Source organism: Emys orbicularis, chromosome 2 (genome assembly GCF_028017835.1).
Source record: "Emys orbicularis isolate rEmyOrb1 chromosome 2, rEmyOrb1.hap1, whole genome shotgun sequence".
In the NCBI taxonomy this organism is placed as follows: Eukaryota; Metazoa; Chordata; order Testudines; family Emydidae; genus Emys; species Emys orbicularis.
This window is the reverse complement of record NC_088684.1, coordinates 259753635-259773203: the sequence shown is the minus strand read 5'-3', so window position 1 is coordinate 259773203 and position 19569 is coordinate 259753635. Positions and strand designations below refer to the sequence as shown.

General features: G+C 41.2%; 1 protein-coding gene across 1 annotated transcript in view; it reads right to left on the bottom strand.

Moving 5' to 3' along the window:
* MALRD1 (MAM and LDL receptor class A domain containing 1) overlaps positions 1-12014 on the bottom strand; it is a 378194-nt gene extending 366180 nt beyond the window's left edge. The window contains exons 1-3 of the mRNA XM_065399653.1: positions 11955-12014; positions 7096-7269; positions 3186-3306 (exon numbers count right to left, since the gene is read on the bottom strand). Coding sequence (XP_065255725.1) covers positions 3186-3306; positions 7096-7269; positions 11955-12014 — 355 coding nt within the window. The remainder of the gene's footprint in view (positions 1-3185; positions 3307-7095; positions 7270-11954) is intronic.
* Positions 12015-19569: the final 7555 nt, after the last annotated feature.

Sequence of the window (19569 nt, the reverse complement as noted above, 5' to 3'; positions counted from 1 at the left end):
TCAATGTAAACAAACTGTCTCACAGCCCGCCAGCAGATTACCCTCACGGGCGGCAGGTTGCCCCCCACTGGCATAGAGCGTCCTCAACAGATGTGTAACAGCAGCGCAGCTGAATTGGTGCAGCTGTGCCAATGTAAATTTGTAGTATAGACCTGCCCTAAGTTGTCCAAGATAGCAGGAATCATGGTGCTAGGCTAGAAGATCAATGGGCTGAAAGGAGCAAGATTCACAGTCATGACTGCCTCTCCCACAACCTCTTGGGATCCCGCAATCCATTGTGGCACCACTGGGCCTTTATCACCCTGATCCCGAGAGATGTCCTGACCAGACCAGGGCAGAGATAGGGACCCAGATGACATCACCAAATCCACCAGCTTCAACTAAATCCTGAACAACTCCTAGAGTGAGAAACTTATGTTCGTGCTCTCACCACTTCCTTTCATGTGTTATTTTCCTTGCCACCACCTTATTTCTTCTCTTTCCTATTTCCCCCTTCTGTTTAATAGGAGTCTAGCTTAGCCAGCCAATACTCTCTCTTTGCAACAATGCGGTGAGCCTATGACCAAAGAGGCAACAAAAAGCCACACCCTAAACAGCCCAATGCTGGTACAAGGTTGCAAGTGAGAGTCAGCACAAGATGTAGGGCCTCACAGGTCTAGAATCTTGGCTGGCAGAGCTGCCAGGCTCTATGCTGCCAGCCAGAGGTAGCTGTAACCAGATTGTTCTCCACTGCCCATGACCTTCTGTGGACACAGACCATGGGAAGTCCTACCAGAAAGCATCTGATAGGCAGCAATCTCATGGCTCCCCGCCCTATATAAACCTAAGGGGCATTCCAGAAAATATCCAGTAAGTGTCCAATGTGGATCTCCTGTAGCTGCCATGATCATTTTTTTCTCTTGACTTCGACCTCAGCTTGATTTGGACTTTGCCTCCTGACTCGGACTCCGAAACCTGACTTGGACTCTGACCCTTGATATTAATGCTGGCCTGGACCCTGATTATCTTTACTGCCAGCCCCTGCTCTGACCCTTGGTCCTGACTGCCCTCATCAAGCTCCTGTCACAAGAGACAGAAGCTGAATTTTCTATCTTTGCTGTCAGGGCCGGCTCCAGCATTTCTGCCACCCCAAGCACACACACACACAAAAAATAAAGCCGCGATCGGTGGCGACAGTTCAGCGGCAGATCCTTCGCTCCTAGAGGGAGTGAGGGACCTGCCGCCCCCGAATTGCCGCAGGTGCCGCCCCTCTCCCTTCGCCGCCCCAAGCACCTGTTTGTTAAGCTAGTGCCTGGAGCCGGCCCTGTTTGCTGTCCTCTTGTGCATGTTTATCTTGTTTTGTCTCCAAGGAAGTGGGATTGGACTCTAACAACAACTCCAGACCATCTCAACTAGCTTCTCTTGTTCCAAAAAGACAGTTAATACCATCTAAGACTGTAAAAGCTCAACAATTAAAGGGAATAAAGAATATTGTTAAAACAGACACCTTATTTGATATTTTACATTTCAAATGTTTTAATTGCTTTTCCTTTTCTCTATCTTTAATAAATGGTTAAAGATTTTTAATGTTGATTGTTGCCATTAGACTAAGCAGGCCAAAGTCTCTGGACTGAAGAGCTCAAACCATATTTAATTGTTTAGTGTTGTACAGTGACATGGCCATATTAACATCTTTGACCCTCTGGGCCCATATATTCCATCAAAATTAACACAACAGCGTCTAAGGGAGTTAGATGACCAACTCCTATTGAAAGTCAACCATTTTAGAGTGAACATCCTATGCATAGGACATCTTTCTCATGGATACTTCAACAGCATATAGCTTTCACCCCTGCCAATCAAGGGCAAATCTTGCATTAATGTTTTGTGCCTAGCAAGAATCAGTTTAGCAACTGTGCCCCTTGACTATGATCATAATGTTTCCTGTTTATTATATAAGGAAATTCCCAGAAGCCAGATGTTCTGTGTTACACAGTTAGCCAGGTATTTGTTAGAAGAGAGTCCAGAACAGATTTCAATGTAAGTGATAACCAAAATGTGCTAACTTTATTTCAGCCAAAGTGTAAAAAAAAAAAAAAAAAAGACATACTTTTTCTTTTTCAGTTTGTGAATGAATTTGGTGGTATACCAGTCCAAGAAGTCTGGTTAGAACTTTGCTGGAAGTATGCCCTTCTTAAAAAGTAAATATCTAAAAAATGACACTACTATGTGATTAATATGAGGGTAGTGTTTTTGTTTTTAAAGAAACCTTTATAAAAAGGAACTCTCTTCTACTAATTCCTAAATGCCTTAATACAGTAGAATATATGGGGGAGCAGGGAAGGCATCTGAAAACCAAAAGGTCCACATTCCCACTATGTCATACATTTTCCAGAAAAGGATTGAAGACATTCAGGTTTCTGTGTTACATTCCTACCATCAGTAACTTCCCTAGAGACTGTCTATGCCCATGCTACCTTGTAACACTATTCTATTTAACAAATATATTCATCAGTGTTGAAAAGTACCGAGATGTATACGTTTATGATGCAGATGGAGTTTTGTCATAAAAGTCACACTTTGTTTCCATCCAGCTGCAATTTATATCACTGTGATTCTAATGGAAACTAACTCTAGCAAGTCATGTTAGACATAAGATGATAGGCTTCACTACAGAATATGCACGGTCGCAAATAGACCTATGTTTTGCTCTATTTTCCACCTAACACCCTTATAAAAAGTGATCAGATCACTCCCACAAACACTTTAATGGCTTTTTATGCAAGGGGTTTGTTTTAGAGTATAGCTGGGGCTTGGGTACAACATAATGTCTATTTACTTGCTTTTAGTCTGTGTCTGTGTAACCATACAGCTGAAAGCTACTTCTGTAGCATCCTTATTCACACTCATTGACTTTAACAAGGCCACATTACTCTGAAGTATGAATTTTATGATTTGCACGTCTGTAATGTCTAATTCAAATTATTCTGGAATTCATTGTCAATAAAAGGCTAAAAATATCTGACAATCTAGTTAGCTATTTCATTGTTTAATTCTTTTGTTGGGGAAAAACACAAAATGACATTAACTAGAAGTATATTTTTTGTGAAAGAGCAACAAAGCATAGAAAAGAAAGCTACCTTGACACCATACTTTGTCCTTCAAGCCTATTTTTTTTAAAATTTGCTTGCTTTAATTTAACTTGCCTTTGCTTTCTTGGCTGGTATCTGAAAGTGATTTATATGCAATACCACATTCCATTGTTATACTGATGTCATCTATAGCAACAGTGGCATTCTCTGATAGAACAGTGGCTTGTAAAATGATCTATAATGACAAAGCAATAAATAACCTTATTAAAGTTGACATTACAAAAGGAAATATCATTTCTTTATAATGCCCGGTATCTGTATGGAGAGTAAATACCATCTACAGCCATCACAGTTTTGAAGAACGTCATTAACCAGTGAAACATATGGTTGAGATTAGCATGGTAAGATTCAAGTCAGAAACTTACAACTAAACTCTCAAAGACATAACTACCTTTACAGAAAGTTATGGAACCTAAACAACCTTGTTTCAACCCTAAGCAATAATAATCATCACTTCCTGAATGTACTGTCTTCCTTGTGGAACCATTAAGTTATATGCCTTTTTAAATGAGCTATTCAGGGTAACCAAATGTGGTGGTTTACAACTCAATTTAATTGAGACATGAGTTCATTTATACCATGTCTGCTGAGGTCAATAAAACATTTCCATATAAGAAATACATACAGAGTAATGTGTACATATAAAGATACTTTTAAACACACAATGCCCCAAACTCCCTGCCAACCATGGTAAAAAAAGAAAAAACATTTTTCATACCTGAAAGTCACTGGAGAGCTATATTGATTCACTTAACTACACCCTCTCATCAGGATATCACAGATGTGAAACATAGTTTTTGTTTCTTAGCCTTATTTTAAAAAGTTTTCTTGATGATAAAATCATGGGCGGGGGGAATGGCTGGCACATTTATGAAACAAGACATGTTCACACAACCATCCAGCCATGAAATGCCTTAGGAAAACTTTTCAGAGCACCCCAGATCAATTGCCTGATCCAAAATAAAGGCAAACATTCCAGCTGGCAGGAATCACTGGGGCATTGGCACACTCTTGCCACACCCCTTCACAGTTAAGAGTGGTGTAGGAGCTACTATGGCAGTGCTATATAACCCAAGGATCCGCCCACATTCAGGAGGAATTTTCATATGGCCAGATCCACCAGGTTAATGGCGACTTCATGCTGGTGGAGTGATGCAAATCTACCAAAAGATCTGCCCCTACATCTTCCAGAAGGCAAATGCTGTGCTAAAAGACATGCGGGACTTGTGATTATGTCCCACCATGTGCTTGAAGGGAGATTGCCTTGTTCCACTCTTGTAGTCAGAACTGACTGCCCATAGTTGATGTGTCAGGGCTCTGGGGGTGTTTAACCCTCAGCCTGGCCCTTTGTACCTATTGGTGGGAATCGCTACATGTCAGTCTCTGACCATATCCAGAAAGGAGAGTATTCAGCTGAGGAATCCATGTTTTCTAAACTGATGTAGCATTGGAATTTCAGGAAGCACCAATGGAGGCTTGCTGTGGATCCTACCTCAGGATTTGATAGCATAAGGCAGCACTGTAGAGCAGTTTACATGATGACATTTGATACACCATCCCTAAAGGCCATACTTCTGTAATGTATGTTGGGCCCAGAGTTTGACTGGCACAGCGATGTGATTTCTAGTACCATACTGTACCCTTAGGAATGGGCACAATATTTCTAGGAGAGCTGACTACTTTAGATACACTAAGTGGGTAAATAAAAATTTTAGAGATCTCCTATATAAGCCAGTTTGATCAGGTATTCTATATGTGACCTATCTATATCTCTATTCCATAATTTACTTTGATTTTACTAGAATATTTGTCAAAATCAGGTAGGTTCCAAAACAGGATCTCTTTTCAGTTTGGGGTCATTACATCATTTTCCAAAGACTCATTGCAGGAAGTGATTCTAATGTTATTCAGCAATAGTATCACTGAATGGCCTCTTTTCAGAAAGTAAAAGAGGCAAGAATTTCCATGTCAATATGGAATGAAGCATGTGAAATTATTACAGATTTTTTCTAACAATATTAATGAGATGTCTAAGGATAAAAACAAAACCTATAAATGTGAAGACAATTAATTCTAATATAAGACAATTACTGACACACTAAAGAAGTGTGCAATATATAATTGCTGATTTGGGAATGCTTAATGCTATTTCTTTTGTCCTCTTGGTACTGATCTGATAAAATAAGCACATTGTTAACCTCTAATGATGTTCAAACAGCATCCTGCACAGCAGAAATTGGGTTGATTAAATTCCTCGATTCTGCTAAAGTGTCAACAGTTTGCGTCACCCATCATGGAAAAGAATTCCATGAGGGAAACGTAATGTATTTTCCATATTACGGTGCCACATGAAGGATTATATTTAATGCGGGAGCTAATGACAAATTTGCAGAATCAACACTGAGGATGTATCCTATGGGTGAGAATGGATGAAATATTAATTTTGTAGTGGCCTAGAGATCTGACCCTGGTTCCATTAAAATAGAAAAAAACCCTGTAAGCCAGGTTCTCAAATTGTGCTCTATGGACTACAAGTGCACCGTGGAGCACTTGATGATCCTATGCTGTTGACTCTCCTCCTCATTTGCACATGCTAAATAGCAGCAAATAAAGAAACAGGTGCAAACACTTTCCCTGTACTACTTTTCTATTTTTATTATAGTAGCCACAGGCACATTATCAATTATGACTGGGAGGTGAAGTGGTCCAAGTGACCTGAAATGAGAGGAAAGTTGCTCAACAACTAATCAATTGTGATATCTCTGCAGCAATCTCCTTATGGAAAAGTTTGAGGACCCTGGCTGTAATCCATAGTTTGACAGTTTTTATTATGAAGGTGGCATACAAAATGTAAAGACCAAAACAGGAAGATTGCTTTGTTAAATGCTTTACGTTTTAGTTGGTGAGTGATTCAACAGTTGTTTTCTACACCTAGTTAAATGCAGGTATGAGATAATCTGAAAGTCAAACTAAACCCTTGGCGGGAGATCAATGCTGCAAGTATTGATTGTTACTGACTGAAATGTCCAGGACCCTGCATTCACCCTCCCTGTAGCCAACATCATTAGCTGCTAATTTTTTAGTATAATCATCGAATTATAGAAATGTAGGGCTGGAAGGGACCTTGAGAAGTCATCAACTCCAGCCCCATGTGATGAGGCAGCAACAAGTAAAACTAGACCTTCCTGACAGGTCTTTGTCCAACCAGTTCTTGAAAACTTCCAATGATGGGGATTCCACAATGTCCCTTGGAAGCCTATTCCAGAGCTTAACTACCCTTATAATTAGAAAGTATTTCCTAATGTCGAACCTAAATCTACCTTGCTGCATATTTAGCCCATTACTTCTTGTCCTTCCTTTAGTGGACATAGAAAACAATTGATCACCATCTTCTTTATAACAGCCCTTTACATATTTGAAGACCTATCAAATCCCGCCCCCCGTCTTCTTTTCTCAAGACTAAACAAGCCCATTTTTTTCACCTCATAAGACAGATTTTCTCAACCTTTTACCATGTTTTTGTCTCCTCTGGACTGTCTCCAATTTGTCCACATCTTTCCTAAAGTGTGGCACTCAGAATTGGACTCAGTACTCCAGCTGAGGCCTCACAAATACAGTACTGAGTATAGCGAGACAATTACCTCCCATGTCTTGCTTACAACAGTACTATTAGAACACCCCAGAATGATATACGCCTTTTCCACAACTGTATCACAAATACTCATCCCATTTTTTTTAATATACTGCACGTCACATTTTCATCATAAATGTGTGATTTTAATGCATAAACTTCTGAAACATTGACATTCCCCTTTTATTTCCACATCTATAGAAAAAGCTTAAAGGAATTCTTTATAAAAGTGTAAGCAAAGATTATTTTAAATTATGAGAATAAATTAATTCTAAAAGCCATATTGGAATAACTATTTGTACACAAAATAAATATAATTGCCAATACAGCTACCTGGAAAGGTGGTGACATTTCCTCAGGTTTGCTTTCTATAAGAATATTTGCTTTAGTCCACTGCCTCTTGGACAAACCGGTCATGTCACCTAGTTTTTGCAAATCCTCACCAAGGACGGTTCTCTTAAAGACAGAGAGCTGGGAATCCTGAGACAACTGATACCAAAATATTATCTGTTGAAAGAAATATTTATTAAATGTGTTGGACAGCTTGCCAACATACAGCAATTTCAATATAGATTTACATCATTATAATATAAACTAGCTTTGCATATGCAGTATCACTGTATTGTGTACACACCCACAGGTCTAAATGCAGCAGGCATACAGGAAACACACTTTGAACATATAGGATCTGAAAGGATGGCAATTTGTGTCAAAAAGGTAAAGCCATTACAAATATGTAACTATGATTTTAAAAATGTATTTCCATCATAACCTATAGACATCTGTCTATGATTTCCCTTACCTCACTGGGGGGCTCTCATCAGGGAGCTCCACGAAGAATAATTTTTGTTTTCAAAACTGTACCCTGAGACATGGGTGAAATACCTGAAAAGGCAGACTAAGCCAGGCTTAAGGAAAGTCAGAGAATGATGTAAAACCATGAAATACCACATGCATCCCCAGTCTTCATCTGATCCTCAGTTTTTAGGAACAATCCCATAAACCTTCCAGGGGCTGAAAATTATGGGAGAGGATTTTTTTTATTATTTTTAAAATTATCCTGCTGGTCCCCTGAAATGCAAGTGCAGGGTCAAAGCTTAGGAAGAGGGGACAACAGGATTGAAGCAGCTGGAAAGACTGGTGTGGCAGGCATGGAAAACAGGAAGACAGAAGACACAACTCTTTAGCCCTCTAGACAGCACTGTAATACTAGGATTGTTGGCTCATATATCCCGGCCTAGTTTCGTTAAGTAGCATTCTGAAAACAATTCTGATCACAGGAACTGGAGAGAAATACGATTTTCAAAGAAACTACATTTGTCTTATTTCTTCTCATAAGTTTTTCCATTTTTTTAGATACTGAAAAGCTAGAATCCCCCAACTGCAAAACCCTCCATTCACTGCAAGCCCTAGATAGTTGATAATCACTGAATGCAAATGAAGGGATACTCAGCTGGTGAATATAACTGGCTGTTAAACAGTCTCTTTTCCAGTTCTTTATCTATCCTTTGTGCTGAGTTTCCACAGTGTTCCTTGGATCGTCAGATTACATAGAAAATGTTCTCCAATTTACCTATTCTTAAATTACAGGCTGTAAGCAAAAAGATGTAAAGAACTCAAACCATTTTAGGTTAACTACTACATAGCACTCTTGTACTGGAGAGGGTTGGGGGCTGCCAGCAAGTCTGTCTTTGATCTATAGGCAATCACAGATCTCACTGAAGCTGATGGATGGGGTAACCATCTTTCATTCAGGCTAAGGCCAGGTCTACACTAGGAGCACTCTGCCAGTATAGCTATGTTGGTATACCACGCCAGCAAAGTGCTCTTAGTATGGACACAGCTTATACTGGCAAAACTGAACTTTCACCTGTAGAGCTTATTCGAGTTCTCCCAAACAAAATAAGATATACCAGCAGAAATACAATTTTGCCGACGTAAGCTGTATCTACACAAGGAGCTTTTGCCAGCATAGCTATGTCTGTCAGGGATCACATCTCATGACACCCCTGACCAGCACAACCATGCTGGCAGAAGTCTGTAGTGTAGACATCGCTTAAGTGGAAGAAACAATTAAGCCCCTTTCTGAGTAAGACAGCTGAATTAATAGACGTCACCACCTAAGGCGTTGGGCTGCACAGGAAGGCCTGAGCTAAAACTAACTTAGGGACAATAAGAAGGTTTTCTCTGGGACTTGTTGAGTATACAGGGTCTGGGGCAGCTTTAGTTGCAGCTATGTGTATCAGCAGCAGACAGGACCAGAATGCAAGCAGACAGGAGGAGAAGCAGTGTGAATGCAGCCTTGGGAGGAAGCTAAGAGAGAGAGCGCTTTTTTTGAGCAGAGCAATAACTAGAAAGACAGTCTGGGAAACAGCAAGCAAGGAAACTGCCTGTTGTTTGTTCCTACTGTGTTCAGGGACTGTCATGGTGAAGGCCATCCCTCTATGCCCCCTTGCTGTCAAAGGTGGAGATCTGGATGAGTTCTGCCTTGATTTCCTCTCCCCCAGGGTCTAAATAAGTCCAAGCAGGTCTTCAGTTACTAAAGAGCCCCCCCCCCCCCCCGCTTCGGAGGGTCTCATTTATTAACAGAGAAAGACCAACACAATGTATGAGCAAGACCTTCGCTCAGCTACCCCACAGCAAAGCCTTCCACATGTGGGTCTGTCAGTCTTATATCATGGCCTTTTAGTCACGGGGTACTCTCACGTTGAATTCCTGATCTGGGGGCAGGGCCTCTGCAGGGGCACTCTGCCAGCTGCCACTCACCTGACCCTGGGCAGAACGGGGCAAGCACCCGCGCCCTGACCCCATTTCCCTGGCAGCAACACTGGTGGGGTGCAGGGGGGACTGTGGGCGGAAGGGGTGGGGAGCGGCCCCCATTTTCTCTGGCCCAGTGCCCCACAAAACAGTAATCTGCCTCTGATCAAAGTCTCACAAAGGAGAAACCAAACCAGCTGGGCTTTCATAAGCTTTCCACAATTTTGTAAATTAATGTTCACTGCTAACTGCTCAACCTTAGTTCCCTACTGAAATTAAACCATGTCCTAAAGATGTTGGTGTGCAATACTGTCACTTGCTACCTCTCTGGAGGAAAGCTGCTCTAAAGATGGATGATTTGTAAACACTGGTGGGAGCAAGAGGATTAGCATTTTGTTGAAAATATTAGCAGGCTTTAAAATTTAAGGCAGGTGAAGGAAGGGCTCTTGTGCCTTGCCACATATTGGTGTGCAAAGTGGGGATGGAGAGAGGGTCCTGGGAGCTTCCATGTACAGTGGCTGCACACAATCCCAGTTCTTGTATAAAAGGGGGTTAGCGTTCTGTGAGTTTAATGTTATCTGTCATACCAAACTTTGTGAAGATGGCGGAGCAGGGTCCCCCTTCCATTACAGCACCAGCCGGCAGGCTGGCCCCACACAAGGAGGAGTGCAAGCTGAACCTTCGAAAGGATATAACCAGCACCTGCTCTTCCCCTGTGCTCTGAGAGACACCCTGCCAATCTCAGACACAATGCCTCCAGGAGTTCCTGCAGGGGCAGTATGCTGGCAATGCTTTACAGCCACATTCTGGCCCTCTTATTTCATTACATGGGGAAAGATGCTCAGAGAATGGTCTTCATTTGACTTCTGATTCTTCACTGCACTCTGTAAAGTTGCAAGAATTAAGAGTCATGCTCACTCTAGCCCCTTTTAGACAGGTGAAAGCGTTAGATTGGCATAAACAGGCTCTAAAATCCCTAGATCCAGCTGAGGTAGGATTCCTCCAGTATGGGAAATAAGGGAGACAGCAATAGACTCTCTCCCTAACACCCCATTGCAAACCATTCATTTTTGTTGACATTCTTCAACTTTTCAAAACAGAAAATTCCTAAACAAAAAATAATTTATTTCATCTCGAAATTTTCATTTTGTTTTTCATAAAATTGAAAAAATTCAAAATTTTGACATTTCATTTTCTCACTTTTTTTTTTGCCTTTTTCACCAGTGAATGCAATAGAATGATGGATGTTTAGGATTTTGGAGGTTTTCACAACTTGCTTTTTTTCCACTCTAACTTTTCAACTTTAGAAAAGTTACACAGTGGCAAAAGGAAAAATGAAATATTGTAACTTTGTGACCCTGTAATTTCCCAAAAGTTTGAAGTGTTTTGAAAAGTTAGGGATGGGGGGGTGAAACCGTCCCTTCTCCCACTAAAACCTGCACAATATTTATTGTTATTACAATGTTTTCTGTGTTCTGTGGCAAGAAAGGGGGGAAACCACAACATTTCAAACATTAAGAAAAGTATATATGTTGTGATCATTTTTGGAAGAAAAAAACAAAACAAAAAAAGTTCAGTTTCAAACCCTTCAAATTTCCAAAACTTCTCACAAAATTGTTTTTCCATTTTTCTACCAGCCTAACTCCTGACTGTCAACTCTGCTGGTTTCTCTCTCACTGCTAGCTTCCTAGTCCTCCTTGCCAGCTCATTCCTCTCCCTTCTGCTAATTGCTCTTGTACTCCCCTGCATAGCTGCAAGATTGAGCCCAGGTTGCGCAAGTTGATTGACTATGATGTGCTTAGTGCACACTGACGGTGTGTCAAACACTGCATTGATCAACATACAAAACCCATCCACCTCAAATTATTTTCAATTAAAATGTTAGGGTATTTTATATATGTGGTGTGGGACTGAATACTCCCCAGTTAACGTTCAGCATGATTCACAACGTGTTGAGACATTTATACAGATAGTAATGGAACTCCCACCATGGAGATGTCAATGTAAGAGGATTTCCTGGCTGGGGGAGAGATGCCAGAAAGGTTCTATGCCAATCTGTGATGTAGGAGGTGTGCTAAGGTAACTCCCGAGGGAATTGATAGGGTTATTCTTGGCTGTCCACAGTCTCTAGGAGAGTAGCCCTAGTGTAAAAGTAGAATGGTCTGAGGTTGCTCTATGCTAGACTGGAGACTGGCCAGCTCCCAAACATCAAGAAAAAGAGACAACTTTATGTGTCGCACCCTCTATCCCTCCAGCAAGCCCATCCCCATGCTCATACATTAATCTTAGCCAGAATAAAGAATCAGGCCCAAAGATCACTTGCTCCACCACTGAAATACAGCCAATTTTTCAACCACAGCAACTATAACAGCATTTAGCAGCACCACACAACACTTGAGGACATGAAGTGATCACAATTCGTATCAAACAGCTACCTGACAATGGGCAGAGTCAAAGGACAGCTTAGTAAGGATAGGACTCCCGAGGTGGGACATGACAGGTTTCGTGTTTGCCTGCAGTGATCCTCCAAAATAAATGAATGATCCTGAAAAATAAAATCAATTAAATGTTAGAAATACTGTCTCATAATGGTGAACATTTATCTGAGAGAACTAGCCTTTCCTTAATGATCTCCTCATGCATATTGAACACCTTCATTTATTCTAACAAGTGGAGTAGCATTCTCTTCCATTAGTGCCTCATAGATCACTAGGGAAATTTTGGGACAGACTTTGGCTGCCCCTGTATGAGTCTGAAAGGATAGGGTGAGAGTGTAGGGAGCTCTCTCCCCCACTCCCAGTGGCTCCATGTGGAAGTCCTAAGTACAAGGGTGGGGGACCTGTTGGAGAAGAAGAAACTAGTGACTCCAGCAGCACTCAACACTCTAAAGGTATGCAACTGGGCTGTTTGGAGTCAAGGCTAAGGTCTCCCCATCATTGTGCCTGAAAGTGCTCAGAGGCCACTGTTGAGCAAACACTGGACATCTGCAAGGAAAGCTCAAATACTGGGGTCCAGCACTTCTCCAGAGAGGTTCTTCTTGATCTGCCCTCCTCAGACAGAAAACTTCAGACCTCTCTCTCTCTCTCTCTGTGTCAAGCACTACAGCTGCCCAGCTATCCCACTCCTCCACATCCCACTTCCGGAACGGGTCCAGTTCTCAAAGTGCAGGAAGGGTGCACCACTAGGAGCGCTGAGAGCCCGAGAGATCAAAAAAATACAGACCTCTTCTGGGAGCTCCAAAAGACACACTTTAATTGGTTTTAAATAGTGGTGTAAATAGTGTTTAGAATCAAAATTCAATGAAACTCAGATTAGGTACAGCATTCAGTTTATCCTTAACAAATTCCCACGGCAGCCTAGCAGTGTTTAGGCATGTTAACAATGTTGTGAACCAATGAAATAAGCTATATTTTCTCCTGGGGTCTGCAGGCTTGACATTGTTGTCTGTGCTAGTGGGGATGAAAGCTTAATTAAAGATCTAATCTGAATTCTGGCAAACTAACTGCCTTTGGACTGGAACTACAACAGATGTTCTCAAGACAAAGGTAGGAAAGGATAAACATCTTCAAGGGCCCCTAAAGCTGCACATTTTAGGAGCCATCAATGCTGCCTTCATTGAATACTGAAAAGTTTTTCATGAAAGTCTATGCAAAGTAACACCAAGGGCTCATTCTTGTCCACTGATATTACACTCATCGTCTTGTATCTTAGAAAATCAGTTACTGTGCTGGCACAATTATGCACAGTAGCCATTTCCCCAGTGATCCATGGGAATGGAGCAGCGGGCTGGATCCAGCCCTAAGTGAATAATGACATACACAATTATATACAGGTTTAGATTTACCCAGCTTGGTACAGAGAGGTGCCAGGCGCACCTTCCTGAACAAACAAAGCCTGCTTCTCTCCACAGCATCAGGGAAGCCATCCTCCCTGATAAGTAGGCAGTGTTTTCACTGGTACTTCATGGGACACAGCTTCAGTCTGTAGGTGAGGCTCCATAGTAGCCCTGTCAGCAGAGGTTGTGGAGGACATATCCTGTCCTGAGCCAGCATTACTCACTGGTCTAGCTGTGCTGCTCCCCTCCCCCAGCAGAAGGAAATTGTGGCCATATCACACTTCTATAATTTCCTGCTGGCAGAATTATTGCAACCAGAGGCACCCTACCTCCTGCTAAATGCTGACAGGAGCGGGCATAAATCAGGAGTGAATCTACCCTGCTGAACTGAAGAAATATGGAGAACTACCAGCGAGATCCTCACCCCTCCCCACTCCAGCCCCTTTACACTGTTTAAAAGGGTCAAAGTAGTGCAAAGGGGCCCTAAAATCCTCATATCTAACCAGGGGAGGCTCCCCCATGCAGGCATGGTGAGGGACAGCCATAAGGAGTGTCGGGGTGGGGCTGAGGTTAGGAGGGATCTGTTGAGGTGGGGCCACAGCATGGCAGGAATTATGGGCAGCTCTGCAACTCATAGGGTAGCCTGAGGAGGCTGTTTTAACTTAATCAGGATCCCAAGACTGACCAGGTTATGCCTGGGACTCCTCCAGCCCCCCAGGATTAGGAGTGCACAAAGGTGGCTTCAAAACTCCTCAGCATCCTTTTCTTGGGCTGTAAGTTCTATGTTGTGCCTCTTAATTCTGCAGGGTTTGAATGGAGTACAGGAAATAATGTGTGGGGCCACGTACTGAATGTTTGGAATAAAATGAAATATTGAAGAGCTGCTCATTAAGTGAGCATTGCCCATCCTTGTACCCTGAAAGAGGCATGGATCCTGTGGAAAGAACAGTATGGATCACATCATTAAAGATTGTATCATAATGCATACACATAAGGGAGTCAAATTAAGGTGGCACAGGCGACCTAAATTCTGGCTTTTCCTAATTATTGATTGCTTGACTTTTGCAATATTAACATGGTTTTAATGTATTTAATATGAAATATTTTTTAAAACTCATTTTAATAGTAGTGGGAAAGCTTTATCCAAAATTGGCCTTGGAGCACACCCTAAAGGTGGTCAGGCTTTGAATTAGTCTATTCTCCTCTGGACAGTGCATAATAAATCCTAGATTTTGATAACGCTGCAATCATAGAACGCTTGACACTGTAGGTTATGTAAGACTTTTCAGTATTGCACAATGCTTTGTAAAAGCGTTTTACTTTGCAAAAGAATGCAAATGGGCCCTCTTTATTTAAATTCCTTTTCCTGTGCTGAACACACTGCATAACAGCAATGAGATAGCTACTGACTGAGGTAGAGCAACAATGCAAAGGATACTGCACATGTTCTGCCTGTCCCAAGCAGAAGTGATCAGTGTGCCTGTACTGTAGAAAAATAAAACTGTTTAAATTATTTACTGTGGATTCAGTCCTGGCTTCAGTGGAAAATTTACTTGAGAAATAACTAAAATAATAGGCTCTGTCTGAATACTGGATATAATGGTGGTTTACTGTAACTATACATGAAAGAAGTTGGCTGTCTCTGTCCAATGAGCAAGAGCTCAAGAAATCGAAACCAACATTACAACCAGCATTAATTAGCACCTCACTGGCTGTCTCAAAGAAATTAATCCTGGTATAGGCATAGAAACTAAACTCCAATGACTTCTCTGGGGACTTCTCAGGAAGAACACAACTGAGGAACGTTAAGGGGACAGAAGGAATAAGCTTGTACGGATGCTATCCATGTTACATATATTGTGTAGTTTTTAGTCTCCAGTGCTGTCAGTCAGGCATCATTCATGAGCATTAAAATTCACTTTTAGGAGGGGAACTATGCAAGAGAGGCTCACCATGTTCACTGTTGGTTGTATGGTCTCGGTTAGGAAGTCTTGTGTCATTGGAAGTCTCTCCTTTTACTATATTCCACTTAGCATCTTCTGTGTTTAATGGCTTCCAGCCACAAAAATCAGACTCAAAGTTACACGTAGTATAATTTGCTATTGTAAGCAGAAAAATAAGGAAAATCATATATAACAGTTTTATGCTGGAATTGTCACTCTTATTCTCCTCAAGTGTAAACTAGTCTGCCCTATTTTTTTTAAAAAAGAACTAATGGTATGTTTATTGCAATATGAATCACTTTTCTGGGGGGAGGCAGGGGGAATAACCAATGTTCTAAAAGTGTATGTAACATGCTAAACAGGTTTGTCCATCCTCAGTTGTGATACACGTAATTCTAAGAAGAAAAGCCTGTATTAATTAAGAAGTTCTTGATTTTAACGGTGAAATCTTAATGGAGTTCTGTCAACAGGTGATTCATTTGCAAGTAGTTACAAATACTTCCTGAAATCACTAAAAAGGAAAACTTTTTACAGTAGAAAGCTCATTAAGAATGTATGGTAAAATGTTCATGGGCCTAAATGATTTAGATTCATTGAAAGTCAATGGAACTTAAGGCCTAAGTGCTTAAGTCACTTTTGAAAATGGGATTTAGGCTCCTTATTCACTTAGACACTTCAGAAAATTTTACCCAAAACATACAAGGCAATTAAACTGCAATCAAGTTATCTGAATGGCTTCAGATTAGACCAACACTGGCTGTATAACAACATTGCACTCTCTCAATTTTCTACTTAACTCAAAGAAAGCACTATCTCCGGAATTATAGCCAAATTAAATAATTTATTAGTATAATACATTATCAAAGTTTTCTTCTCAAGCACAGAACAACAACCTGGAAATGTATTATACCTTTCTAAATCCTTTAGGGCATTTATCACAGTTGTGGAAGGTACCATAGGGATTGTACACGGCTGTGACAAAGATCCAAAAGCATTTATTACATCATGCAACTATCATTCCAGACTACATTTAGTGCTCTGCTTTTCACAATTTGCTAACATAAAATAGAATACTGCTCTGCTCACATGACTCAGCAATAAGATTCCTCACACTACGCAGACAAAGGCTCTCCCAACTATTGATAAGTCCTATGCTAAGAAACAAAACACTTCAATCAGCACCACTGAATTAGATCTACAATGCACATTTAATTTTAATCTAATACACTGGTACCCATTTGCTATAGTATATTAGTTAAAGATGGTACTTATATTATTAAATTTATCTAATTAAGAAATGCGTAGGTTTTTGACAAGGTATCTTGTTAATTAGACTTCAATTGCTAATACACTAAAGTAGAGTATGCAAATTGCTATCCAGTTTAAGCTATCTTGCTGTGTACTAATTAAATACCCAGATCCCTAGGCATTATGCTTACTTAGGCAGTCATTTGATGTAGGCAGTATGAAAAAAATGAAGAATGCATTTAGATTTGCTTTACTTAAACAAATATCTATTTCCTCTGCCTCCCCCCTCCCTCCTCCTCCAAACCCTGGCAAAGATCTACTGCATGAGAAACTGTGGACTTGTCTACACAGTCAGCTAGTGCACAGCAAGCTGGAGTTTAAATCTATAGCATACCAGTTTGCCACACAATAACTGGCCATGTGGACCCTGCTACAACACACTAAGAGTACCATAGTGCACTTGGACCAACTGCTAACAGCAGCAGCTCAAGTACACTACACAAGTTGAGTGTGGTAACAGGGTCTACATGACAACTTAGTGAACAGCTGGCTAGTGGACCGTACATTCACACCCTGACTTGCCATGCACTAATGTCCATGTGGACAAGCTCACAGTGTATGGGCTACACGATACTAATCAAAAAGACCTTCCATAGTAAGCGACTGTGCAAGGATATTACTATTTGTATAGCATTATCCAAGTGTTAGAATCTTTATACATTAGCCAGAAGTCTCCTCTTGTAAGGGACAGACCTGTCCAAACCTAAAATCCCTGTTTAATTACATAGGTGTTGTTAGATGTTTGGCTGTGTGTGTGTGTGTTTTGTGTGCTGCCCCAGCTCTGCGCAGATAGTTGGCACAGCAGACCTCAATCGACCTGCCCAATGACCACAAGACTTAAGTAGCAAAGGCGCCTGGCCAGGTTTGTCGTCAACAAAGCACGGTAATAGCACCCGGCAGACTCTACAAGGATACTACGACATATGTGCCCATGACAATGGATGCAGCTCAGTCAGTGGTGGGACTTTCCACTGCCCCCTAAGCTGGAAGAAGGGTTAAGGCGAGGTATTCCAACATTTATAGACAAACAATCTAGGATCAACAGCTTACGTATTACCTTACGCATTTTATGACATTATTGTTACCTCCCCTTGTACTTTCCTCCTGATGTTACAGACAAAACATTCCTATTCACCACCTGTCTTTGTACTTTCACTCCGGAGGTTTTAGACAAAATATTACTATTCATCATTTTTGTCAAATCATTTTATCATGTGCTAGGTTGGGGTGTTCTTGTGCTGGCCTGGTGGAATGTATTTACATATTCAGTGTGTTTTAGTAATGCTAGCAATACTGGTGCCAAGTTTGTGTACCGGACACTGGCTTGCAGGCAGGCATCTGCTTTTGACATGGCCTGACTGTTGCTCATAGCATAAAACTTTTGCTGACTTTAGTTCAGGCACCAGGCCCATGCTTCAAGCTCTTTCTTTCTACTACACTGGCTGTCTTCTGCTTGGATTTTAAATCTGGATATAGATTCCCTTTTTTAAGAGTCTATAGGGAATCAAGACAGCGCTAATGCTGACTAAATATTTTACAGAATGACAGAAAAACCACCTGAGGTAGAATTCCAGAAGGTTCTATCTTAACTCCCTTTTTATTTAATGTGTGCTTAGGTCCAGAGGTGAAAGTAAAGCGGTACGGGCTGATACGGTGTACCAGTAAGAAAGTGGCCGCCGGTACGGGCCAGTACACAGCCAACGTTAAAGCGCTGCCAAGGCAGCGATTTAAGCCCTGTATCGGCAGAGCCACTGACAGCGGGGGGAAAAGGGTCAGCTGCCCCAGGGCCTGGTGATTTAAAAGGGCCGGGGCTCCCGGCAGCAGCCGGACCCCTGGGCCCTTTAAATTGCTGCTGGAGCCCCAGGTGGCACAGGCCAGGCAGTGCTGAAGGGCTGGCTGAGGGAATCTGGCCCTGCCCTTCCGCCTGAGGACCCGCCCCTTCTGGGGGCCCAGAGCCGCCTCCCCCACCTTGCCCAGAACCCCGCTGCCCTGCATACTGTTAAGTCCTTTACGTTACTTTCACCCCTGCTTAGGTCCATTGGCAAGTTTAATGCAGAGATATGGGTCACAGTGTCTCTCTGTTGCTCAAAAGCTTATCTCTCTCACCCTCAGAAGTTGGTCTAATACAAAAAATATTACCTCATCCACTTGTCTCTCTAATATCCTGGGACCAACAAGGCTACAACTACACTACACATACGTTTAATCAAACATTCTGAGCTTCACAAAACAAGTTAATGCTTTGTGAACATTTTTTTCCATAAATGAAATCCTTGTTCAACTATGCATTCAAAAAGTCATTCTATAAAACAGTTGAAACACAAAGCTTGTGCTACACTATATATACAATGAAGAAATCCATGAAAAAAAAATCTTGTATGCTGCTCGATCTACAATTCACAAACATTACACAGATTAAGACCTGATGGACAGATGTTAGCATGCCCTGAAAATTAATGTGTCTCACATAGAAGGTATAAACATGTACTAAAATAAATATTCAGGATCAAGAAAACCATCCACCCACTTTAAACTCCCCAGCACAATAAATATGTATATACTTTAATCTTTTAAAAGTTAATCTTTAAAATTTCAACTTTAAAACTTTTCAAGTATTTACAAATACAAATTGGTATCCTGCAGCAAAATGTGTATATTTCCAAAATTATCCAAATAATTGCCTGACTTTAGAGTATTTTCTACTCAATGATTTACACCTTCACTGAGCCTAACAACATCTAATATCTAGAGATGGAGCAGGTGACTTCAGAAGAATTAAACTTCTGCTCAATATGAGTGGTCTTAAGGGGCTTCTCACCAGAGTTTCCAAACAGCAATAGGTGCTGTTTATTTTTTGGAAACAGTTACAGAAAGTTACTCCTCATAATGATGTTGTAGCTCTATGAATGTTGATTGGTGGATATAAGTGACATTTCCAGAAGTATCATAATGTGGAAATGTCGT